We start from the raw sequence: 27,851 nt of genomic DNA on the forward strand, positions 1-27,851 counted from the left end.
AGAGAGAGAGAGAGAGAGAGAGAGATGTTAGGTGCTAGCTCCAATGGATTTCAATGACCACTTCCTATCCAATTTTATTACATCTATTGACTAAACCGAGGAAAACAACTGGAAGTATCCTGTCCTCCATAGCTGAGGTGTGCCACCCTCAGCACACAGCCAACTGCAGCTAACGTTACTGTTTACATTCACTGACACTTGGCTGCCAGGTATGGAAACACCCCAGTAATGGCAGCCAATCACTAGACAGCAACGTACACAAATCTCTACTTGGATTTGTCCTATGTCAAGAGGCACAGGCCAGACTGAGGCCTTTAACAATTTATTCATTATTTCTATCCGGACCGGTAGCAAATGCGCCATAGACCAGTGCTGGTCCCGGTGGTTGGGGATCCCTGGTCAAGAGGATGTTAAACGCTCAGACAACTTTTTTTTTAACATACATTTCGTGGCCTTTAGGTAGGTTTAATTGAAAATAATGTACTGCTTTTCCTGCTGAGTGTGTATTATCATTACAAAGTTGGCGTCTATGTTCATTCGAAATTGTTGGAAACCTTTATTTAATTCTGGAGTTAAACTTTTGGATTTTGCAAACAAAACATTTTGAGTAACTGTCGACCAAAACTAGACATAATTTGTATGAGATTTTGTCGTCTAAAACTAGACAAAGAGGATAACATTTGGAAATGAATGAAACTAAAATATGACTAAACAAAAAAGTATTTTCATCCAAAGACAAAAATGAAAAGGGTGGCCAAAACACTGTTTAAGACACAAGTCTTTTATTCACATACGCATCATCAAGGCACTTGACAAAAGTACACCATTTAAATAAAGTTCACATTCTTCAATCTGTAAACAAGTTACGACAAGGGCCGCCCATGCCGAGCACCGAATTGTCGCTTCTGTACAAAAACGTCACATACAAAACTAGGTTTCTAAAACGACTACCACATTCACGAGAACCCGTTTCAATTTACAATGTATTATGTCCAGTGAAAAACATGTACAGTGAACCCACATTCCAGACCCAGCTAGGTTAAAATCCGAAATATTGCAAGAGCATATAAAGACTTTTTTTTATTATTATTATTATTTCATAACATTTAAACCTATTAAAACATAGTTTGGTTATTTAAAAACAGTACATAATATTTTGAACACACAAAAAAGCATAAAATAGACAGAAAACACTGTACATACTGTATTGCATGAGTTACATACATGCATGTGCCTTTACGAGGCGGGGCCTGATGGCATGTTTGAAAAATGTGACATGGCAACACTGTACATCTACATTTTTTTGAGTTTTTTATTATACAAAAAAATCCACAAAAAATTACATTCTTATCAGGGATGGGACTTGAACACGTTAATTATAATTGATTAATTCATTAAAAAAAAGATTTAATGAGTTTATCGCGGGCTACGTTCCAATCACAGGACCTTTAAACAACACAGAACCTTTGTCAAGGCACAATTTTCAGGTACACGATTAAACTAACATGCAAATTAGCGGTTGGTTGGCTAACTAATCTCAATAAACACATTTCATAGGCAATCAAACAAATGGGTAATTGATTACAAAGCTTGTAATGAATTAGATTACATTATTTAAACAAGTCCCATTCTGTTTTTATACATTTCATGAAAAAAAACCAAAAAAAAAAACAACAACAACTCACAAAATGTTCATGTTTCTCATTGGACGTCAATCATCAAAACATTGATTTCATGACAACCAGTTCTGTCCAAACATCATCTTTGGCATTCAATAATTGGATTTTCCCCGTTACTTGACTTTTCTTTATTATTTTTCCTAATGGACATTATTAGTCGGTGTAAGGCAAAAACTAAATAAGGCGTATAATAATCAATAAGGCTGCAGTGGGGCTACTCGGAATGAGGTTTCAACGCCAGCGCTACAATTCACTTTAAAAAGCAGATATTACCAGGGCACATTTGATCCCATTCATGATGGAATGTTAAGAAAAAGGGTGAATAAAATACCTTTGGTATCTTGTTATATTTTTTTTTAGCCGGTACCATTGTGAGGGGTGAGGCTCTCCCATGGGCAGATGATCTCCTTGGCCCCCAAAGCCCCCTGGGAAGCGGCTCGGTTTTCCTCATCCTCATCCTCGGACTCGATGGGGTAGATCCGACACTCCGGAGGGATGTCCACCTTGATTTGGAAAAAGCTGACGCACAGACACACTCTTAACTCTTTGCCTGCTATTGACAATGATAGATGACCAATCTGTCTTGAATGGGAGGGTTGACATCGCAATTTCTTCAGAAATAAAATTTTCTGTTCACCATAACTATTAATTTGATTAGATTAGATGTCAAATAGTCAATTGATTGTGGTAGTCTTAGTTGGCAAACATCGTCATGCCCGTCCCAATTTTCCACGACAAAAATGACTATGACACCACTGACATAGACAGAAGTGGGTAATAATGCGTTATATTTTCAATCATGTGGTGTTTTTAGAGCACCGGAAAAACTTAATTATTTAACATAGAACGCTGCCGTCAACATGACTCGAAAGCGCAGATTTTAACCTCTCTCCCAGTTTTTATTTGGCACCGATTGACCATAAACTGAGTTTAAGGGGGGGGCCAGGCCCACCCTGGTGTCCGAAAATTATCAATGTATGTAATTGACTTTCCTATATCTATAAAAGTTGTAAAGCAAGAAAACAGACAACAAAAATGAATGAACAAAAAAAGATATTTTCATAATGGGTCAAAATTATTTTTCAAACAGATCATGTGACTAGCACCTTAGATGGCCATTTGCTTTGCATATTATTCCCCTCTCCCAAAAAAATAGGGGAGGGCAATTTTATTTTTCAAATGATTTTTTTCTTTGATTGAAAATATTATTTTATGATTAAAGCAACTTTTTTGGGGATTGAATGATTTAGACATAAATGCCCTACCCATAACATGGCCCAAACACAGAAGAATTGCTAAAATCAAACAAAACTTTTTTTTAATGAAAAATTATGTGTTCAAATGCTTGAGTCTCGAATTATTTTTTCGCATTCAACTTTTTTTCTATTATTATAATTTTTCTTTCTTTTTTTTTTTTTTTTTTTTTGGATTGAAGTGATTTTTCTTTTATTGAATAATTTAACTTATTTTTTGATTGAATAATATAGACACAAATGTCCTAGCCAAAATGTGGCCCAAACACAAAACAACATTACTTCAATCAAAAAAGTTGCTTCAATCAAAAAAAAAAAAATCAAATAAGAATAGCTTTCAAATGCATTTTTTTGAATTTCAAATTTATTTTTGCATTCAAACACATTTTTTTTAATTGAAGTGACTTGTTTTTTTTTATTGAAAATGTATATTTTGATTGAAGCAACTTTTTTTTGCTCGAATAATGAAGACACAAATCTACCTTCATATGGCTCTGCTCAGGGGACGTGTTTAGGCAAAAGTAACATTGGAATTCAACCTAACTAAGATGTGATTGTATACAGAAAAATGCAAATTTAGCTTTTGATGAGTAAAATTAAGATGATTCCGTATGCTTTCCTCAAGTATTAAATTTCTGATATGAAAATTGAGTGATTTATTACCTGTTGAAAACTTAAAATCTAAATCAAAATTGAAGTTGCTATTTTGGGCGAAAACTTATAGGATATTTTAAATATTGCTATTGGTCCTGAAAATATAGGTGATTACCTCTGCATTTGGTGATTTTAAATTTTGAGAATTTTATTGCCGTTTTAAGTTTTGTTATACTTGTATAAAAAAAATTATCAGGATTGTATTTGGGAACGACTGAATTTTAAGCGAGGTGCCTGTTTTGGTTTTAGGTCGCTAGTGGCTTTGGTTTTGAAAATATTTGAATTTTAAGTTTTCGAAAACAGGCCCCCTTTGGATCGGCCCCGGGCCCCGTGTCCCGTCAACTGTTAGTGAAGTCTTTGATAGAGAGTAATCTTTGCTATACTTTAGACTCACTTGCCAATCCTCTTGGGCGGCACCTGACTTGAACCGTCCGGACTGATCGGCCGGATGCGTCCGCTGGCCCCGGCGGCCCCGTGGCACTTGGGTGACAAGCTGGCGAAGACAGCAGAGGGGCCCCCTCCTACGCCGCAGCCCCGCCTCAGCAGCCGCCGCAACGAAAGCGCCACACGCGACTTGCACGTCGGGTTGGGGGCCCGCGCCCCCTCGCCATCCGGATACACTTCGCCCGCAACTTCCGTCGGCCGCTCGGAACCGGAGGTGCTGTCCGGAGCAACGCTGATGGGGGACGGGCACGGGGCGGGGATGGCGAAGGAGGACGATGCGTTGGCGGAGGGGGAATCGGCTAGGCCCGAGTATACAGCTAGGTGGGGTACCGGGGTGGTAAACCGGCACAGCTGTAGCGTGAAAAAAGATACAGGAAAGTTACATAATGCACAAGTTGAATCAGTAAAACTGTAAGCTGTTATAGAAGCTGGTGGAAAATAAGAAAAGGTAAATCACAATAGTTTTGAAGCTAAGGTCAACTAAATGGATGAATACTGAAAATAAAACATGTTTTTCTTACGTTTTTCCATCATTAGTCTTCAGATGACAATGCTACTAAAGAGGATGGTCATCATAGGCCAGATGGACTCGGATGGTGAGGCAATGAGAGACAGACAGATGAGGTGTTGGCCGATGATTTATTGAAGTTGCCGTCAAATGCACACAAATGGCAGATGGAATTCGGGAGCAGGATTTGGGGGGTGGCAAATAATCAGTTTACAAAAACAACACAAAAAATGAAATACTGCATGACAGATTGACAAGGTTTTTAGGCCAATTTTCTAAATACGATGCTATTATCTGTCTACCTGACAGCAACACATTTTGATGCTAAAAAGAAATACTGTACTTGCATTGACTTGTGTGTTTCATTTCTTATATTTAAATCTCACATAAACTTTCATGTTTTTTCAATGTCTTTCGGGCCACGACCGTCATTTAAAAAAAAAAAAATTGGATTAAAATATTACGATAAAACTTTTATTATTTACAAAGAATTTAATGCCAATGTATAACATGTTCAATCACAACAAATTAACCAATTATTTTTTAAAAAACTGTTCATGTTTGTAACAAATAGTTTTCTAAAATACAGTACCGTAATTTTTGGACTATAAAGCGCACCTGACTATAAGCTGCAACCCACCAAATTTGACACGAAAACGACATTTGTTCATAAATAAGCCACACTGTACTATAAGCTGCAGCTGTCCTCACTGTATTATGGAATATTTACACGAAAAGATATTAACCGGTAACACTTTATTTGACAGCGGATTCATAAGACTGTCATAAGACCAAATGAACCACCATGAAGCTTTGAACCAATTAGCTGAAAAGCTTTATTGCTTCAAGAATCTTCATTTAGCCATCAATGCTCCCTTTGGGGAGACAGTCAACCTCTGCTGCCACCTGCTGTCAACACTGTTGTCATTCAACATGCCTCCTAGCATGCATTGCAGCACTACAGATGTCAATAACAATCAAAATTCCTGTTCTGTGCTAATTATTTCTTCATTTGCTGTTCCAGTTGTTTCATTAATTGCTAGTTATGGTATTTGGTAACAATTTATTTGACAGTGGCATCATAAGACTGTCATAAGACAATCATCAGCTTTAATGAATGCTTATAAGAGGTGTTGTTTAATGTCATCCAGCAAATGATATCACTTTTGATTGAATGTAAAAGATTCAAGATGGACATAAATGGAGTTAGTGCCATAATTTTCTGGATGACATTTAATGACATCTGTCATAAGTATTCAGTAATGCCCATGATAGTGTCATGTCATAGTTATGACGGTCTTATGACGCCGCTGTCAAATAAAATGTTACGAAATGCCATAACTAGCAATTAATGAAACAACTGGAACAGGAACTGAAGAATTAGCACAGAACATGAATTTTGATTGCTATTTACATCTGTAGCGCGGCAATGCATGCTAGGAGGCATGTTGAATGACAACAGTGTTGACAGCATTACAGCGTTACCTATTACCCCTGGACTATAAGCCGCAGAATTCAAAATCAGGGAAAAAAGTAGCGGTTTATAGTCTTTACGGTAATCATATCCCATTGTATTATTCAAAAATACATCAGTTAACCAATAATTTAATTAGGCAGGGGATTATTTCTAAATTAACTGATACAATATAAGTACACAATTTTACGCTGTAACTGTTAAATGAATTCCACAAATATTACAGGATTACACTGAAACCAGAATCTTTTTGGTAGTAATAATGATAATAATTAGAGATGTCCCGATCCCGATCGATCGGGTCCGATCACGTCATTTTCAAAGTATCGGAGTTGGCAAAAAAATATCGGCCATGTCTTTTTTTAATATATATATATTTTTTAATTAAATCGTTTTCTAAATGTATTTAACGTTACAGACATAATATGTTACACTCATCCAAAGTCTTTAGTTTACGCTTAAGGTCCCGATTACGACGGTAATTATTTTTTAAAAAATGTATCACGTTAAATATTTAACGCAATTTATGCATGCGTTGCACAACCCACTCACGCATTGTTGCGCTCAATTTGTAATGGCGCCGTTTTACCCATTTAGAGAGATGAAAGGTAGCGTAAAATGAGTAGAGTGCATTTTGGCAGCCTTTGGAGCCTTTTTATAATAGGTTAAATCCTTACAATCCCTCTCCCTATGATTAGAGATATCATGGGAAGCAATGTGGGGAAGCAAGGTAGCAATTGATCTTTTTCTTAACACCTTATGTTATTTCCCAACGCACAGAAGATATATCCATTGATAGCACTACGCAGTCATGGGTCCACTTCCCATCATGCATTTGGGTTGAATGGCTGCAGTATCATTTACTGAAAGCTCAACAAATACACTAGATGGCAATATTTAGTCACAATATACAAAGTCACAAGTCTTTCTATCTGTGGATCCCTCTCACAGAAAGAATGTTAATAATGTAAATGTCATCTTGAGGATTTATTGTCATAATAAACAAATACAGTACTTATGTACTGTGTGTTGAATGTATATATTCGTCCGAGTTTTATTCATTTTTTTTCTTAATGCATTGCCAAAATGTATATGATCGGGAAAAATTATCGGGAATGATCGGGATCGGATCGGGAGCAAAAAAACATGATCGGAACAACCCTAATAATAATGATAATAAAGCATTACACCTATACATTACATCAAGTAATTTAAGACGAATAATAATTTTCCCAATAGTAAATGCTTCACGATTTTTTCTTGCTGAGTTTGCTCATGACCTGCGTGATGTCGACGGGTGCGTTAGCGGCCATCTTGGCGCGCTCCTCCAGCTCCTGCTGCCGAAGGATAATGGGACTAAGGCTGGGCCGTCGGTTCTTGGCGTTCTGCTCCAACTGAGAATCCCTGGGAAAGCACGGCTAGCGTTAAAAATAAGGTTTACAGTCGACAGGATTGATACGAGAGAGGGAACCTACGTGAACTTGTGCTCATCGGGGCAGATGGCCTTCTTCAATGTGTCCTTGAACACTTGCGATTTCATGTAGCGCCCGTACGAGTCCTGCGATTCAATGCTAAGTGGTGAATTGTTTGAAAGGACCTTACCAAAAAGCACTGGCTAGCTTGTGATACGATACGATTTGCGATACAAGGCTCACGATAACAATGATCTCACGATATGGCGATATAACAATTATCTATACAGTTAGTCCTCGGGTTACAACGTACCCGACTTACGTGATTTTGACGTTACGACGCTGTAGTGTCGTCCAACGTTTTGTCTCTATTTAAAAAAAAATTTTTTTTTAAAATAAAATAACATTGACTTTTGTTTTGTGATGCATGCTTTTATTTTGGCCGAGAAGGGGAGGTACTACTCATTTACAAACGAAGAAGAACGCATTTGCGTACAGAAGAAGAGCGCACACATGAGGAAGAACGCATTTGTATAGAGGTAGATTTGTGTCTCTATTATTCAATACAAAAAAAAAAAAGAGTTGCTTCAATTTAAAAAAAAAAAGTCACTTCAATCAAAATATATATTTTCAATTTTTAAAAAAAGTCACTTTGATCAACAAAAAAAATGTGTTTGAATGGAAAAATAAATTTGAAACTCAAAAAAATGCATTTGAAAACTATTTTTCTTTTATTAAATTTTTTTTTTTTAATTGAAGTCAAGTTTTTTTTTTTTTTTGATTGAAACAACTTTTTTGATTGAAGTAATGTTGTTTTGCGTTTGGGCCACATTTTGGCTAGGGCATTTGTGTCTTTATTATTCAATCAAAGAATAAGTTGCTTCACATAAACAAAAAATATTTTTAAGAGAAAAACCACTTCAATCCAAAAAACCAAAAATTGCAATCATAGAGAATAAGTTTTTGGGGGAAAAAATGCATTTGAACGCTTAACTTTTTATTGAAAATGTTTTCTTTATTTGAATCAAACCTTTTTGTGTTTTGGCCATATTATGCATGGAACATTTAAATCTAAATCATTCAATCCCCCAAAAAGTTGTTTCAATAAAAAACAAACAAAAAAAAATTCAAAGTAAAAATTCCCCTATAAATATTTTTAGGGAGGAAAATAATATTTTTATATGAAATTGTTTTGATTGATGTTTCACTTTTTTTGAAGTGCAAAAAGTTTTGAACTACCTTTTTTTGATTGGAGAGGAAAATGTTTTGAACTACCTTTTTTTTTTCTTTTATTCGGATTACTGATGCATTGGTGTCATTATGATCACTGCAACTATTATTATTATTATCGGTGCAGTCTATGATCGGTGTAATCATTATGATTAGTATAGTTGTCGTATAAGTGTTTTGTTGTCATCATTGATATCATCACTGTTACCATGGCTGTTGTTGCCATCGTTGTCATTATTGTTGTGGCCATAACTGTCATTTTCATTGTTGGTGTTGTCAATACTGTTCGGATATAATTGAGTCCAGATTTTATTGCAATGAACAATACTTTGAGTAAAATAGAATGCTGGTGCTGATTGTGATAGTTAAAATAAATGGTTATACGTATCTATATAGATGAAAACTAGTATGCAAACATTTATATTAGGGCTGTCAAAATGTTCGCGTTAACGGGCGGTAATTAATTCTTTTAATTAATCATGTTAAAATATTTGACGCAATTAACGCACATGCCCTGCTCAAACAGATTAAAATGACAGCACAGTGCAATGTCCACTTGTTACTTGTGTTTTTTTTGGAGTTTTGTCGCCCTCTGCTGGCGCTTGGGTGCCACTGATTTTATGGGCTTCAGCACCCATGAGCATTGTGTAATTATTGACATCAACAATGGCGGGCTACTAGTTAATTTTTTGATTGAAAATTTTACAAATTTTATTAAATTTGTAAAATTAAGTTTGAATTGCGATTAATTACAATTAATTAATTTTTAAGCTGTAATTAACTCGATTAAAATTTTTAATCGTTTGACAGCCCTAGTTTATATACAGTGGGGAGAACAAGTATTTGATACACTGCTAATGGGAAAACCCATTAGCAGGGGATTATTTCTAAAACCCATTGGCAGTGTATCAAATACTTGTTCTCCCCACTGTGTCTACACATTCAGTATAACTTGAGTATAGGGCTGGCAAGGGGGAGCTCTGATGTAGGAGGCCAAACCCTTGGCACAGGTTCCCAAATCTTGTCTTTTAATGCACAGCTTGGATGCGCAGCAATGAGTGGTCCTGTTATCTGTGGGTTGCTTCCCTCTGGCAGCAGGTCCACAAATAACATCGGATAATAAATAATACACATCTCAGCAACAATGGTTATCACCATGAGGACCAGTAAAGCTGTTATTACGTACGTATATTATGACTTTTGAATGTACGATCAATATATGGTGACAGCAATGATGATGACGATGATGGCAGTGGTGACAGTGATGATGAGATGATGATCATGATATTGGGAAGTGAATGTATTGTCATTGAATTTTTAAGGAGTAAATTGGGGTTGGGACCCAAAAAAAGATCGGCTTCTTTCCTCTTCTTTTCGAGCTACGTATGTATGTGTTTGTTAGTATTTTTTGTTGTATTCAAAATTACTGTTATTATTGTTATTTGTTTTTTCCCCCACTCTTGTTTTTTTTTTTTTGTTTTTTTGTTAGTACTGCTCCAAATCAATAAATCAATCAATCAATCAATTGAAGAGGAAAAAGTTTTGAAGGCACGGGACAACTAAACAAAATAAACAGTAAGGAACCTATAAATGCCCACAAAAGATTGGCTGTAAATGCTCTGGTTTCAGTGCCAGTCAAACTGAATTGGCTGTCTAGCACTGTTAGCCAGCCAGTGAGCCAACATAAACACTATTCTAATGGTAATGGCAAAGATTTTTTTTTTTTTTAAAACAGTGACACCTTTTTAAAACGATACATCGATTTTTGGTTGGAGCATATCAATAACCATTCGGGCAACAAAGTATCACGATATATCACATTTTTGATATATTGTCACACTCCTAATTAGAGCTGGGAATCTTTGGGCACCTAACAATTCGATTACGATTACGATTCATAGGCTCCGATTCGATTATAAAACGATTATTGATGCACCCCCTTCCTTCCTTTTTTTTTTTTTTTTTTTTTAAATGTTTTGTACATTAGTTCCAAAATTGTTCAAAAATCCTCTCAGGCTAAACCAAACTACTATTTCAGTATCAAGTTAGCATATAACAGTAAACAAATATATAAAAATAACAGTAAATAAAATACTCCAGTCCCCATTCTGTATCATCAGCTTTAAACTACATGCAATTAATTTAATGTTGTGAATCAACTGTTACAGTTTTTAAAATTGCTCCATAATTTCCCTTCTGTCTACTTTTGTCAAAGCTTTAAAACTATTTCATCATTTAAAGATAGATTCAAGACAAGATTCTGCCGATTTAGGAGTATTTTAGATAAAAAGTTAATTAGGTTCGCTACAACAGAGCCTTCTAGAGAAGTCACTGCTTTAGTACTGCTTTAAGATGGCGGCTGTTTACTAACGCCGGAAAGTCTGTCCTTTCGCATCTAGGTTTAATAATATATGTTCTAACACCGCCGTCGTCTGTCATTTTGCATCTCGTTCTACATATATATGATATCTACTGTAGCCGTATGTTTGTAGCAACTAGCAACTGGGCGTTGTTTGTAGCGGCTGTCGGCCGCAGTCAGGTATGATTGTTTTTTTTATCTAGCGGCATGAGTTGAACATGATATTTACTCTCGGTCCGTTCCTCATTGCGTCCCAGACCGCGCTGACTGTGTTCTACTTCCGTTTTACCTGGTATAATTCAATAATCGGAATTTGGATGTTTGTGAATCGTTTCTCGAATCTTCCACGGCCGAATCGCGAATAATCTAAGAATCGGAAATTTCGCACGCCTCTAGTCCTAATGTTAACCTTTTGTCTGCCATTCATGGCAACAGAAGTCCAGTTCGTTTCATTCATTCACTGCCACCCTCCCAGTTCAGATTGATTGGACGTCTACTAGTGATGAACTACTTGGTGGGAAGTGTATCTTTGACAGAGGAAGACCAAATTTCATTTTTTAGACTTGTATTTGTATATGAGCCTTGTATCGCAATAGTTCCCCGCCCCTATTACTGAACCTTCTTCATTAGCATGTAGATATGGGTCTGAGCGGCATCCAGCACGTATCTGTGAGGATGTTTCAGGCCGTTGACGGTGATCTCCATTGTCTTCCCGTCGATGTTGATCCACCTGGGGGCGCCGCGGGCCAAGAATGTCCTGAAATCAGAAAATCCACAAATGATTATTGGTGCGATCCCAATTGAAATTGATAAACACATTTACTTGTAGATCTGCTCGGCCTTTTCCCGCATGGTCGCCGCCGTGCCCCACTTTAAATCCTCACAGCCTTCCCAGAACGCCAAGTTTTCACCTGCAAATAGCCATAATTTTGCAAATCGAGATGTTTTCGATAGTTATCGCCGTCACTCGTACCGCTGAACTCTTTCTTCAAAAAACGCCTAAAGTCGTCGCGGCCTCGCGGGTCGGAGAGCAGCTCTCCAAAGCTGAAAGTCCAGCGCTCCACGCGCATTTTGGTCGGTGTTTCAACACTGCCGCACGCAAGCAAAGAGATTTTAATCGAGTCTTGTGATACAACGTGATAGTGGACTTACTTGGGCATGTTTAAAGTCCAGTAGGTGACATCGTCAGTATGCCAAGGGTTGCTGGGAAGACATTTGGACAGGAACGGGTCGTGGCTGTTGTAGGTAGCGCAATATTTAACCAACCTGCAGAAAAATATTGTTTTCTTTTAAAACTTAACCCTTTATAGCCATACGCAGATACCAAAATATAACTGGAGCGGACAGATGTACTGCAAATTTCGGCCCAATTTCGGAAAACGGATCTGCTCCAGTGTCTTTTTGAACAATGGCCCAAACACAGTAGGGTTTCACTTGCCAGATCAGCAACCAGTTTTGGGCCAGAACTGGTCCAAAATAGCAGAAATTACATTAATGTATGGCCCAGATGTGCCACACATGTTACCCAATCTGGGCCAGATTTGTATTAAAAAAGTTTTCAGTATTAAATTTGTTGTTTATTTTGTTCAATATATCATACTGTGATGCGTTTATATTGCAAATTAAATTTGTCTATTGAAAGCAAGAAAAACACTTCGTTTTCATGCCATTTACAGCAAGGCAAATAAGTATTTAGTCAACCACCAATTGTGCAAGTTCTCCTACTTGAAAAGATTAGAGAGGCCTGTTATTGTCAACATGGGTAAACTTCAACTATGAGAGACAGAATGTGGAAAAAAACAGAAAATCACATTGTTTGATTTTTAAAGAATTTATTTCCAAATTAGAATGGAAAATAAATATTTGGTCACCTACAAACAAGCAAGATTTCCGGCTGTCAAAGAGGTCTAACTTCTTCTAACGAGGCTCCACTCGTTACCTGTAGTAATGGCACCTGTTTTAACTCATCATCGGTATACAAGACACCTGTCCACAACCTCAGTCAGTCACACTACAAACTCCACTATGGCCAAGATCAAAGAGCTGTCGAAGGACACCAGAGACAAAATTGTAGACTTGCACCAGGCTGGGAAGACTGAATCTGCAATAGGTAAAACGTTTGGTGTAAAGAAATCAACTGTGGGAGCAATTATTAGAAAATGGAAGACATACAAGACCACTGATAATCTCCCTCGATCTGGGGCTCCATGCAAGATCTCACCGCGTGGCGTCAAAATGATAACAAGAACGGTGAGCAAAAATCCCAGAACCACACGGGGGGACCTAGTGAATGACCTACAGAGAGCTGGGACCACAGTAACAAAGGCTACTATCAGTAACACAATGCGCCGCCAGAGACTCAAATCCTGCACTGCCAGACGTGTCCCCCTGCTGAAGATAGTACACATCCAGGCCCGTCTGCGGTTCGCTGTAGAGAGTTTTTGGATGATCCAGAAGAGGACTGGGAGAATGTGTTATGGTCAGATCAAACCAAAATAGAACTTTTTGGTAGAAACACAGGTTCTCGTGTTTGGAGGAGAAAAAATACTGAATTGCATCCGAAGAACACCATACCCACTGTGAAGCATGGGGGTGGGAACATCATACTTTGGGGCTGTTTTTCTGCAAAGGGACCAGGACGACTGATCTGTGTAAAGGAAAGAATGAATGGGGCCATGTATCCAGAGATTTTCAGTGAAAATCTCCTACCATCAGCAAGGGCACTGAAGATGAGACGTGGTTGGGTCTTTCAGCATGACGATGATCCCAAACACACAGCCAGGGCAACAAAGGAGTGGCTTCGTAAGAAGCATTTCAAGGTCCCGGAGTGGCCTAGCCAGTCTCCAGATCTCAACCCCATAGAAAATCTGTGGAGGGAGTTGAAAGTCCGTGTTGCCCAACGACAGCCCCAAAACATCACTGCTCTAGAGGAGATCTGCATGGAGGATTGGGCCAAAATACCAGCAACAGTGTGTGAAAAGCTTGTGAAGAGTTACAGAAAACTTTTGGCCTCCGTTATTGCCAACAAAGGGTACATAACAAAGTATTGAGATTAACGTTTGGTATTGACCAAATACTTATTTTCCAGCATTATTTGTAAATAAATTCTTTAAAAATCAAACAATGTGATTTTCTGTTTTATTTTCCACATTCTGTCTCTCATTGTTGAGGTTTACCCATGTTGATAATTACAGGCCTCGCTAATATTTTCAAGTGGGAGAACTTGCACAATTAGTGGTTGACTAAATACTTATTCGCCCTACTGTAGATCATATTTGCAAGTTATTCAAGATGAACGACAAACGTACGCGCCAATGGACACAGATGACTTGACTCTGGGCCTCATGATTGACTGCTGGGTGAAGATCATCTACAAAGATGAAGAGGAGATGTAAACACAAGCTGCAAAACAAAATGTGATAAAACACAATTCCAGATTCTTACAATTCTCTCGTAGTAGTCAGGAGTTTTGACCTGCGAGAAGAAAAGACAAGGAATGTGACAACAGATAACCACAGTATTTATCCATACTTTTTCTACTCTGTTTGTACCCTGCAGCTTTTATAAGGAGGTGTTTTTTAATGTTGGTTGTTTTTTTTTTTGACAAACGAGCTTTATATTTTGTAAAGAATTAAAAAATGACATTTTCGTTTCATTTTTAAAGATCTTAAAACGATGGATAGCCACCGTTTGTTATGACGAGAGGATGCTGCGCTAGCACTGATTAGCCCAATGGTTCTTAACCTTGCTAAAGGTACCAAAACCAATGAGTTTTACACGTGCATGAACCGAACCCTTTGGAATTAGATTAAAAAATGACATTTCTGTTTTCTTTTAAAAGATTTTAAAATGATGGATAGCCACCGTTTGCTCTGACGAGAGGATACTTTTTTCAATTTTGTTCAATTCAGTGCAGCTAATAGTTTGGTATGCGCTTTAGTCCAGAAATCACGCTGCACGTAAAAAACGAGTGACAGATGACCGCTTTCAAGGAAGAGAGCGATGACAATGGCCTGCAGGAGACACAAGAGAAAGGAAAACGGGAAAAGTGCTTAGTAAGGAAAACGAAGTACTGTATTGTGGAATAAAAGCTTTCTGAGTGAAATGGCGTCCACTCACCTTTTACCTCATCTGCGTTGGGATCAATTCGTCGGTCAAGCCCGTAGTCCATGGCGCTCACGGTGCCTGGCTGCACATATGTGGGAAAAAAATACAAACCATTGATGTTCAGCTTTTATTTATGAAAAATGAAAAGAAAAAAGAAGAGGACTCAGAACACCGACCTGCTAATTTCATTTTATTGTAGTCCGAAAAATGAAAAGAAATTCATTAATAAACTGTATCGTAATCTGAATAAGTATTTAAGTAAAACTGAACTGTTCCTTTAAAATCACAGTATGAGTAAAAAGAAAAATACTGTGTGTATATATATATATATATATATATATATATATATATATGTTCCTTTAAAATCACAGTATGAGTAAAAAGAAAAATACTATATATATATACAGTTTTTTTTTTTTAACTCATACTGTGATTTTAAAGGAACGGTTCAGTTTTAATTAAATGATCATTCAGATTACGATACAGTTTATATATGAATTTTTCATTTATTTTCATATATATATATATATATATATATATATATATATATGGCGGAAAACACAGACAAGACTGAAAAAGCAGTTTCTGCTCTTGTGCTCCTCTTTAAAATAAACTGCTGTATTTAAGCCAAAATAACTTTTTGATTTTTGTTTGATAGAACAATATGTCTTTATGCTGCCATAGCAGATTCATGGCGCATTAAGCCCCCGTACTATTTTCTATTTGTCCGTTTTACCCTGGAAACCCCTTTTTACAGACGTCGCGCAACCGCTTTTGTTTCAAACAAGCCATAAAAAGAAGGCAAGTAATTACATTTATTATTCAAAATGTCTGTCATTTTTTGCTTAGAATCAATAACTGATGTCTAATATTTCGTTTAAAAAAAACGACTTAAAAAAATAATTCACTTGCATATTTTAAACTTTTAAACAAATTACGTCACAATGAAAAAAATGGTGTCTGTAAATAAGTCACGGATATCTACGTCATAACTATGGCTAAATTGTATTTTTTTTTTGTTACTGTTGCATTTTCCCCAATATGTTACATGATAAATAATCGATCCAAACAAAGAAAAATTGAAAAAAAAAAAAAAAAAAAAAACGTTTAAAAGGGTAAATATATGAAAAAGAAAATCTCGACCACTCCTTGATGTCTGCGATTTCTGCATCGCGACCCTTGTTATATTACCATGTTTCACCCATAAAATCCCCCCAAAATCCTGCTGTGGCCATTCACAGCTGTGTCTTGAAACTCAGTCATACATGCTACGTGGAGTTTTGGGATCGAAACAAGGTAAGTACGCGATAATATTGCGTTAAAATCATGGCGTCTTTATTTATGCTCTCCCATGCCCTCACCTCCAGATAGGGTTTGCTGTTTAAAAAAAAAAAAAATTAAAATGCCTTCATGTTCAAAATTTTTCTTCCCCCCAAAAATTGAGATTTTAAACTTCCCAATGATGCATCACACGTGGATATCGGATAATTTTGAAATTTGTCCAAATGTGGGGTCTCAGAGCGGAACTACAAGTCACCTGAGTGTTTTCCGCCATATATATCAATTAACCAACCCAAAAAATTTTAAATTTAAAAATGAAATGAATAAAAAATAATACTTTAATTTGTAAAAACTTTTTAAATTCGAAGTATAATACCTTTACAAATTATCCCTACGAGGGAACAGCATAGCATACGACATACAACAAATATAATATGATAATCATATAGAATAAAAACAAATAGATTGGAGCGCAAGAGATTCTCCCACGCAGCTTGAAATATTAATCAGCCGTGACCTTTTGGCTCTGACAGGCGATGTGACGGCAACGAGGCATCGTGAGTAGAGATAATGAGAAACTCCGGGACAGAGAGCAGTGCAATTTATTTCCAGTCGCTAAGTGGCTGGCATCCACGTGAAGTAAAGCGATGTGTGTGTGTTTGTCTCACCGGGGGTCTGTGGACCACCCAGTATGCCCTCTCCTGACAGTCAAACACCACGCGGTCTGGTTTCTTCCTCTCCTTTGCTGCCCTAAAGTCACATACGTTATTAGCATATTTTACACACACTTATTGAAACTGAATATATTCTGTTTCTTGTTTTAACAAAACACAGTCGTGATCACGTCTTACCTATACTGCTCTTTAGCCTGCATCACAATGAAGTCCCACTTGTGATTCATCCACTTGTGAAGGCGGTTGTACTGCTCCTGTGGACGCACAGAAACCATAGGCGGAGTTTGACTTTTGGGGCAGAGGGGGGCACAACATGTTGATGACCCTGAAACGCAGTGTCAGCAATAAAATTAACTTACAAGAATATTTATAATAATAAGTTGATAATGTGCGTTTTTTGATTCCATTCATTCTTGAGGGGAATTCTAAATCAGACTGTTTAGGCAATACTTTTTGCCAATATCGTCATCCATTGAATATGGTACGCCCGCCCGTGTCGTGCCAATGTAGTTACCCCTGTCAAAAATTGTATTGTATCCCCTGGGCGGAACCATATATAGGTAGATTTGTGTCCTTATTAATCAATCAAAACAAGTTGCATCAAAAAAAAAAAAGTTGCTTCAATCAAAATAAATATTTTGCACCAAAAAAACGTCGCTTTAATCAAAAAAAAAAAAAAAAAAAAAGTGTTTGAATGCAAAAATAAATTTGAAACTCAAAAAAATGCATGTGAAAGCTATGTTTTTAATTAATTTATTTATTTTTTGATTGAAGTCAAGTTTTTTTCTTGACTGAAGCAACTTTTTTGATTGAAGTAATGTTGATTTGTGTTTGGGCCACATTTTGGCTGGGACATTTTTGTCTTTATTATTCAATTAAAAAAATAAGTTGCTTCAAAAAATATACTGTATATATATTTATTTATATTTTATATATTTCCAAAAAGAAAAATAACTTCAATCAAAAAAAAAAAGAAAAATTTCAATCATGGAAAAAGTTTTTGAATGCGAAAAAATATTTGAGATTGAAAAATTTGCATTTGAACACTTAATTTTTCATCGAAAAAGTTTTCTTTGATTGAAGCGATCCTTTTTGTGTCTAAACCATTTAATCCCCCCAAAAGTTGCTTCAATTAAAAATATATATTTTCAATCAAAGAAAAAAATCATTTTTGAAAAATAAAATTGCCCTCCCCAATTTTTTATCTTATTTAATTTTTTTTAAATTTATATGCAAAGCAAATGACCGTCTAAGTTCGAAAAATAGTTTTGATCAATTATATATATATATATATATATATATATATATATATATATATATATATATATATATTTATGTTCATTTCATTCATTTTTGTTGCAGTTTTATTGCTTTACAACTTTAAAAAAAAAAAAAAAAAAATATATATATATATATATATATATATATATATATATATATTAGGGCTGCAGCTATCGAATATTTTAGTAATCGAGTCATCGACTGAAATTTCTATCGATTAATCGAGTAATCGGATAAAATAAATATATTTTTAGGTGAAGAGCAATTATAAATATACATGAGAAAACAAGACATTTTATCTAATCTTGAGCCATTTTAAGCCAATCAATGTCTTTATTTTCGATGTATATTGTTGAAAACAGCCAACAATTGCATCTCAGATGTAACTAGAATTCACTGTAAAAAAAAAAAGACTAATTCACTGCTTTCACTCAAAAAACCTTTAGAGCTTATTAAAAATATATATATATATATATATATATAAATATATATATATATATATATATATATATATATATATATATATATTACCTAAAAATGCCGTTACGCTTGATAACACACATCACTTAAAAGTTAGGATTTTTTCCCACGTGTTTCAATTGAATTTCTCTTTGTGTCAAGCCATTTTTCAGTTCTAGTTAAGTTTTAAGTTAGTCTAAACTGTAAGTCCTGATAGGATTTTGAGTTTTTGCAGTGTTCAAAATAAATATATGATACAGGCTGTATTGGAGCACATTAGGGACAAGTGCTACTAGGTGTTTTATCCAGCAATGACTACTGAGCTAAAATTGATAGTTAGCATGATTAAGTTTTTATTTTACACCCTCATCACTCCACAATGCTATGTTATGTTAAAGCCTGTATGTAAGACACGTTAGCCACGCATCGACAATGGTCATAATTAATAGAAACCTAGCCCTCCGCAGGGCTAACGTTACGTGAGCTAGTAGCGACAGTAACGTTAATCTTATTAGCGCTTAGCGCTCTTTATTAGCGCTTAGCGCTCTACTGTTTTAAGATGGCGGCTGTTTACTAACGCTGCCCAGACGCGGCCAAGTCTGTCATTTCGCGTCTAGTTCAACATACATGTGATGTCTATGAGATGCATCAGACCCTACCTGTTACCAACGTAGCATCGTGCGGGCTAGTATTTAGCAACGTCGGCGTCGTTTGTGGCGGCTGTCGGCTGCAGTAAGTTTTTTTTTTTTTTTTCCCTTCCTCCTCTCTGCACGTGACAGCGCGTTGTCCCGCATTAAAAGTAGTCCGAGCAAAACGTGATGCTTAGAGCTGTCAAAATAAACGATTACTCGAGGTGAATAAAATTACTCGGATCAGTTTTTAAACTCGAGTTACTCGAGTTGCTCGAGTACTCGTTTCAGCTCTAATATACAGTGGGGAGAACAAGTATTTGATACACTGCCAATGGGAAAACCCATAGGCAGTGTATCAAATACTTGTTCTCCCCACTGTGTATATATATGTATATATGAAAGTCAATTACATGCGCACTTTACACTTTTCGGCCACTGACCCCCCCCTAAAATGATGGAAACAACAATAGAGTCAACAGTAAACATCGCAGCTCCATTAGCAGCAGTCGCATCCTCCTTTCCTGACCTGCTCGTGTAACTCCAGAAGCCCCTTCTTGCGGATGTTTCTCTTGGCCAGGTAGATTGCTGCAGCACAGATAGACGTAGTTGAGCATGCAATGTGGAGATGGATTATTGAGAAGAAACATTACCAGTGGTGGGTAGTAACCAGAGGTGGGTAGAGTAGGCAAAACTTTTTCTCAAGTAAGAGTAGCGTTACTTTAAAATAATATTACTCAACTAAAACTATAAGTAGTCATCTAAATATGTACCCAAAAGTAAAAAAAAGTACTTGGTGAAAAGAATACTCAAGTAATGAGTAACATTGTGAGTAACTGCTTAAATTTTTGTTATTTATTTATTTTTTTTTAACAATGGTATTTTTTTTCTCAGCAAAAATTATCTATATGAACTCGTGTTGTGATAATGAGACTGAACAATAATCCATTACATAACAACATTAAGCCAAAGAAATACCAAAAAAAAAAAAAAAGAAAGAAAGAGAAATAAAGCATTATTCGTCCAAAGAGCATGAGTGCTCCGTAGTGGAAAAAATAGCTCCTAGTTTGAATAATGACTAGTTCCTTCATAGTTCCTATTATGAATTAAAAGGATCAAATCTCCAGTTTTTCATGGTCAATCGGTGCCAAATAAAAACTGGGAGAGAGTTTAAAATCCCTGCTCTCGAGTCATGTTAAGGGCGGCGCTCTATATCAAATACTTCATTTTTTAACTGTGCTTTAAAGATGCCACATGAATGAACAGGCTAGTGTGATCATAGAATGGCAAGCTTGCGTTTGTGATGTCATGTGATTATTGTTGTGACATCTCATTGGTGAAATTGGTAGAGCTACTGTTGGCATCGCTGGCAAAAGAAAATGTAATATGTAGAATAAAGAGGAAAAATGTAATGACTCTTTTGCAGCCCAGCCTAGTGGAGTAAGAGTAGCTTCTTTTTTTCACAAAAAATCTACTCAAGTAAAACTTAAAAATATGTTTGGTAAAACTACTCTTAGAAGTACATTTTTCTCAAAAAGTTACTCAAGTAAATGTAATGGAGTAAATGTAACGCGTACCAGAAGCAGTAGATTTGTTAAGAAGAAATGCTACTCTTCCTCTGCTACTAGAGTTTACTTTTATTTTTTGTTGCCAAATATGCCAACAATGACTCTACCAGTTTCACCAATGAGATGTCGCCACAATAATGACATGACTCCACTATTCCAATCAGACTCAAGCTTGCCGTTCTATGATCACACCAGCTTTTCCAATCATGTGGTGTCTTTCCAGCAGCGGAAAAATGTAGGTATTTGACATGGAGCGCTGCTGTCAACATGACTCGAAAGCGCGGATTTTATCCTCTGTCCCAGGTTTTATTTGGCACCTATTGACCAAGGAAAACTGGAGATATGATCCTTTTAATGTCATAATATGAAAAATGTTTTCTCTACTGGAGGGAACTCATGCAATTTGGATGAATGATGCTTCATTTCTGGAGATTTTTTTCTTTCGTCAGAATTCAATTTTTGGGGGGTTGTATTCCTTTGGCTTACTGTGGTTATGTAATAGGTTATAGTACGGAATAATAATAGCAGTTCATATAGAAAAAAAAAATACCTGTTTAAAAAAAAAAAAAAAAAAAAAATCAAACATTGTAAGCAGTTACTCACAATGTTACTCATTACTTTAGTATTCTTTTCACCAAACACTTTTTTACTTGTACTTGAGTACATTTTTTGGATGACTACTTTCACTTGAGTCATTTTATTTTGAAGTAATGCTACTCTTACTTGAGTATTGAGTATATTTGGCTACTCTACCCACCTCTGTTGATTACACACATACCGTAATCTGTGTCTTCCACAGGCCACTGTTGGGCGGGCCAGAAGTATGGTGTCTGAAATGAAAAACAGGTTTGTGTTGATTGTCAGTGACAATTTACAGCAGTCACCAATATAAAATCCATTCACTTTCATTTGTAAAACACGACAATATGTATATGTAATAAGTAACAACTCATTGGCTGCTACTGACGACAATAGACGACCAATCCATGATCAATTTGAAATGGATTTTATGTATATAACTGTCGATGGCAGTGAATTAGTTAAGGGTTACAAGAAACACAATAATCCAGAGGTATAAGGATATTACAAAAACATACTGTATACTGTATAATTGTATATATTATTTATAGGGCTGTCAAAATTATCGCGTTAACGGGCGTTAATTAATTTGTTTAATTAATCACGTTAAAATATTTGACGCAATTAACGCACTAGCCCCGCTCAGACAAATTTAAATGTCAGTACAGTGAAAGGCCAACTTGTTAATTGTGTTTTATGGAGTTTTTCTGCCCTCTGCTGGCGCTTGGGTGTGACTTGCATATGTTATTTGGCGTAATGTCGCCCTCTGCTGGCAATTCGGTGCAGCTGATCATTTGGGTTTCGGCGCGCTTTTCTGACGTTATTATATGTCGACGCGAACTCACACTGATAGACAGTGCTATTCAGACCAGCTAACGTCTGCATCCAGTATTCAGTGGCAGTTCTCATAGCCTCATCACACTGTTTGTGTCTAATGCATGCATCGCTTGTGAGTTATATTCCTCCTTTGTTTATATTCATGAGCATTAGATAGTTATTGGTGATGTGTATTTGAATTTGTTCACATATATGGTGAAATGCAGTTACATTGTTAGATGCTTGTGAGCTAATTGGCTAGTGCTACTGCTCAAATGGACACGTGTGTGTACATTTTATGTTATTTTGTGATTTATGCAAGTTATTGACACATTGCCTTGTTTTCAGTTTTACAAAAATACAAGAAACGTGCTCCTGTCAAAAAGAGATGACTTCAGTAAAGCCCATGCAACTTTGCCACACCGTCTGATTTCTTTTTGGAACTTCTTATGTTCGCTATCTGTCAATTTGTGTACTCACACACATTGAGGACAGAATAGGGCTACTACTTTATTTTTTGCTTGAAAATTTTAGACATTTTATTAAAACGTAAACATTATGAGGGGTTTTAATATAAAATTTCTCTAACTTGTACTAACATTCATCTTTTAAGAACTACAAGTCTTTCTATCCATGGATCACTTTAACAGAATGTTAATGCCATCTTGTTGATTTATTGTTATAATAAACAAATACAGTCCTTATGTACCGTATGTTGAATGTATATATCCATCTTGTCTTATCTTTCAATTCCAACAATAATTTACAGAAAAATATGGCATATTTTATAGATGGTTTGAATTGCGATTAATTACGATTAATTAATTTTTAAGCTGTAATTAACTCGATTAAAAATTTTAATCGTTTGACAGCCCTAATTATTTATCATAATTACATATTTTTATATAGGTTTATGTATGTAAAACAAAATACTGAAAATCTATACAGTTTTTTATTTGATTTCAACATATTCAGTGATATTTTCATAATTTGCTTCTGGCAATTAAAACCCAGCCTAGTTTGGATAACCCTGATTTCCTAAGATATTGAGCCTCAACATGTATTTTTTTTAATATTGATTTAAAAAGACAAAAACACCATAGCACAAAACTAGGCAAAACGTATGTTGACAAAAAATGGTCAGGAAATGAAAAGTTTCTTTGCAAAACTAAATTACAGTTTGCTTGTATTAAAAAAAAAAAAAAAAAATGTTCCCTCTAAATTGATCAGATGGGATATTTAACAGTTGAAAAGATTCAGTGAAACAGATTTGGACATCTATCGCTGTCAATGTCACTTAATGTGTTTAGTGTCAAACTGCTTTCAGTTTCTGCATGCTCATCCTCAGCTAAAAATGTTCTCCTGCAACCCAAATGAAGATAAATTCAGCCATCTAGTGGAGGAAAATGTATCACTATGCTTGTCACTATACGTCTGTCATAGATAGGTGAAGAAAGTTACATTATTTGAAAAAAATAATCCTTTATATATATATATATATATATATATATATATATATATACATATAAATAAGGAAAACGTATGTGAACCTTTTGGAATTTCTCACGTTTCTGCATAAAATCACCATCAAATGTGATCTAATCTTTGTCAAAATCACACAGATGAAAATACAGTGTCTGCTTTAATTAAAATCACCTAAAAATGTATAGGTTTTCATATTTTAATGAGGATAGCATGCAAACAATGACAGAAGGGGGAAAATGAGTAAGTGAAACTTCTACCTAAGGAGACTTAAAGAGCAATTGAAACCAATTTTTACCAAACATTTTAAGTCAGGTGTGTGCCCACTCACTGATGAGTGTTTTAAAGCTGCCCTGCCCACTATAAAACACACCGGGTTAGATTTGTCTTGATGTGAAGCATTGTCTGATGCGCATCATGGTTTGGTTAAAAGAGCTGTCTGAAGACCTGTGATCAAAGATTGTTGATTTGTATAAAGCTGGGAAAGGATACAAAACCATCTCTAAAAGTCTGGATATTCATTAATCGACAGTCAGAGAAGTTGTCTACAAATGGAGAGAGTTTGGCACAGTTGCTTCTCTCTCAAGGAGTGGCCCTCCACCAAAGATGACGCCATGAGTTCAGCGCAGAATACTCAGAGAGGTAAATAAAGAACCCTAGAGTGTCTGCTAAAGACTTACAGAAACCACTGGCACAGTCTAATATCTCTGTGCACACATCAACTAAATGTAAAACAATGGCAAAGAATGGTGTTTATGGGAGGACTCCATAGAGGAAGCCCCTGCTGTCTAAAAAAAAAAAAACATTGTTGCTCGCTTAATGTTCGCAAAGAGGCACTTACACACTACACAGAAGTTTTGGCAAAATATTTTGTGGACTGATGAAACCAAAGAACGAAATACACATTGGCCACAGTGGCCAAGTCAAAATCCAGACTTAAACCCCATTGAGATGCTGTGGCATGACCTAAAGACAGTGATTCATGCCAAGCATCCCAGGAGTCTGACTAAACTACAGCAGTTTTGTAGAGAAGAATGGGCCACGATTAGTCCTGATCGATGTGCCAGGCTGATCTGCAGCTACAGGAAGCATCTGGTTATTGCCGCTAAATGTTTGGGTGTTATTAGTTAAAGCAGACACTGTATTTTCATCTGTGTGATTTTGACAAATATCAGATCACATTTAATGGGATATGCAGAAATGTGAGAAATTCCAAAAGGTTCACATACTTTTTCATACCTCTGTATGTGAGGTTAATACATTTTACACTCACATCAGTACACAACAACATCCATTTTATGGCATTACCTGAAAGCGATACAGTGATGCGTCGTGCTTGAGTAGCAAGCGTTTGTGATCTTGCAACGGGTACACAAAGCCTAGTGCCACCAGCATGGAACCCAAATTTCTGGCCTCTGACCGCAGCGATAGGAAAACACTTCAATGAATTAGCTTTAAAATTGCTATTTGAGTTCTACAACTTCAAACTCACCTCTTGTGTCGATTTGGAATCTGTCTGCCAGCCACGCAATCATGTCTTCCCCTGAGGATCATATATGGAAATGACATCATTGGACTGACACAGCATGTGTGCGCGTATCTAAATGCCAGACCCCCACTGATAACCGACAGCAATCTGTCGGCATTTCCGGCAATATCATGATGAGTTACGAAAGCACAGGAAAGTGCTGTAAGTGTATTCTCTTTCTTTTATCATTTATTTTTCTTTCACTTCTGTCTCTGTTACTTTGTTATTTCATTTCCCACCTAATTTTCCCCTCACTTTGACAAGTCCAAAGAGTTGTCATGGCGACAGAATCTGCAGCTCTCCAGTTTGAGGCCACGCGTCTCAGTCATCACCCGCTGATTACACAATCACTCAGCATTAAGTGTGTACTGCTCATCAGCGTCTGCATGTACTCACCGGTAATGGCATGCGGAATGGTAGTGATGACCAGTCGCTGCGGCTGAGACTTGACTCCCGATTTAGGGTCCTGCATCTCCAGCAGTATCTTTTCCGCCTGCGGGGGGAGGAAGAGGTTACCGTGACAACTGACAAGCAATGTGGGGGATGCTGGGGGCCTGACAGGTTGCTTTGACAACGGGTTGTGAGGGCATCTTGGGACTGACATGTCTTCCAGGTTGTTTTAGTTGAAGAACTTATACTTATTATCTTCATTATCTTAATAAAGTGTTTTTTGCTGCATTTTCACATAGTAGTATCACCTTTATAAGAATGGAATGCTGCCAGCTTTAGAGATAAATCAATACAACATGTTAAATAATGTGCCTACATCTTCCTCCTCCTTTAGTGAGGTGGGCAAGATGAGTCAAGCTCCATGCTGGATTAACTTCCTTCTGCGTGGGGGCCGCTTCACTGAAAATGATCCTGGTTAATGCTTATTAAACTACATGACCTTATTACTATGAGGAGGTGAAAAGAGTTTAGTAACCAGGAGATGGGATTCTGATGACATGTCATGCATTTCCAACAGCTCTTCACTGACTGCTATGATTTTCACTCATACTTGAACTAAAAGAGTCAATGCAGTGAAACAGAGGAAATAGATAGAAAAGATTAAATGAGGTTATGTCACAGCACAACAATACACGCTTTGTGTTCCATACCCATGCATAAACTATCGTAAAGGGTTTGTATTGTATGGATCTGCCTTACCTTGTGCAGACACGCCATCCGTGGGCGATACCTCTGTCCGTGATCCCGTAGAGTGTTTTTTATTGTCATGATGTCCAATTTCCACACATACACACGCACGAACACACAGTTGATGCGACCTGTATCGTGTAGGGATGGCTGGCTGACTGGCTGGAGAGAACGTGCAATAATCGATAACGGCGGTGCCTTCTTTTACTGCAATATACCTCGGAAAATTGAGCTTTATTATTATGAATGACAAATCGATAAAATTTCAGAAATAAATTATGACATTTTTCATACCAAATGCTCAACGGAATTAATTTTTCAAACTTTGCGATCATTACATTTAGTTTTTCAATCTTAAACTATTACCTTTATGACCAATCACACTTATTCCAATTGTCATTGAACGCACTCTACCTCAAACCTGAGGACAATCCACCAATGAAAAGGCAGCAGCAAAGTTAGACAATGACGAAGCGCGTCCACTAGAGGACGTTGTTTCACCTACGAGAGTTGACTTGTGGTCATTCCTGTTTTTTTGTTTGTTTTTTTTCTCCAGTACTGTATTAAAATGTGAATTTTCTTCTTTCGTTTTATCTTGTTCCATTCGTCTCCTTAGTTATTCAAAACAGCATATTGTACAGTACAGATTATGAGTACTTTTGCCACCTCTACTTGGTTGAGGCAACATTATTGATAGCAAAAACATTGGCATGTACTTTGTAATTTACAGCAAAGATAAATACTTGAAATACTTGTACGGAATGTTTTCGCTATTAGGAGAGAGTGAACGTGATTTAACCCTTTATAGTATACCCAAACATATTTTAAATGCTCATTGAAGTCATTTGGTTGCCATTGACAGCAGTGGACGTCCAATCCATTGTGACTGGGAGATTGCCAGCGATTAATTTCCGCTTTACTGTAGCTATGAATGACTGACACTCATTTGTTACTCATCACTTACGAGTTAAGTCAAAGCGTAAAAATCCCTAAGAAAGGCGTAGCCTATATTAAAAAATTGATTAAAAAAAAAAATAAAATAAAATCATAAATCAGTGGAATGGAAGCTTGAGGAACCAAGTATTTTATTGCTTGTATTCCCCATGTTTTTGCGAGTGGTAAATTGTGAGACATATGACTTTATACAATTTCATTGGATGAAGAAAGCAACAAAAGAATAAAAAAAAATGTTGACAGGAATTTTCAACTATGACTAATGTATGTTATTATAAGCGATTGATGAACAGTATACAGTGGGGCAAATAAATATTTAGTCAACCACCAATTGTGCAAGTTC

At 36.4% G+C, this 27,851-nt stretch overlaps 1 protein-coding gene across 2 annotated transcripts; it reads right to left on the reverse strand.

Moving 5' to 3' along the window:
* LOC130909414 (regulator of G-protein signaling 9-like) lies at positions 1 to 27,851 on the reverse strand. Of its 2 annotated transcripts, XM_057825863.1 has the most exons (19): positions 26,567 to 27,851; positions 25,814 to 25,910; positions 25,382 to 25,432; positions 25,198 to 25,304; positions 21,791 to 21,842; positions 19,974 to 20,032; positions 17,253 to 17,329; positions 17,070 to 17,151; positions 15,140 to 15,202; positions 14,458 to 14,487; positions 14,322 to 14,383; positions 12,166 to 12,279; positions 11,987 to 12,102; positions 11,837 to 11,924; positions 11,632 to 11,770; positions 7,488 to 7,570; positions 7,293 to 7,416; positions 3,981 to 4,381; positions 1 to 2,198 (listed from the first exon to the last, which is right to left on the reverse strand). In XM_057825863.1, exons 1-19 carry the CDS (start codon positions 26,633 to 26,635, stop codon positions 2,036 to 2,038), a joined length of 1,977 nt encoding a protein of 658 aa, XP_057681846.1. In that variant the 5' UTR covers positions 26,636 to 27,851; the 3' UTR covers positions 1 to 2,035. The 2 variants fall into 2 exon arrangements, with proteins under 2 accessions (XP_057681846.1, XP_057681847.1); XM_057825864.1 differs by lacking the exons at positions 1 to 2,198; positions 3,981 to 4,381 and having other exon boundaries at positions 4,651 to 7,416.

The sequence above is a fragment of the Corythoichthys intestinalis genome, chromosome 21 (assembly GCF_030265065.1).
Source record: "Corythoichthys intestinalis isolate RoL2023-P3 chromosome 21, ASM3026506v1, whole genome shotgun sequence".
NCBI lineage: Eukaryota > Metazoa > Chordata > Actinopteri > Syngnathiformes > Syngnathidae > Corythoichthys > Corythoichthys intestinalis.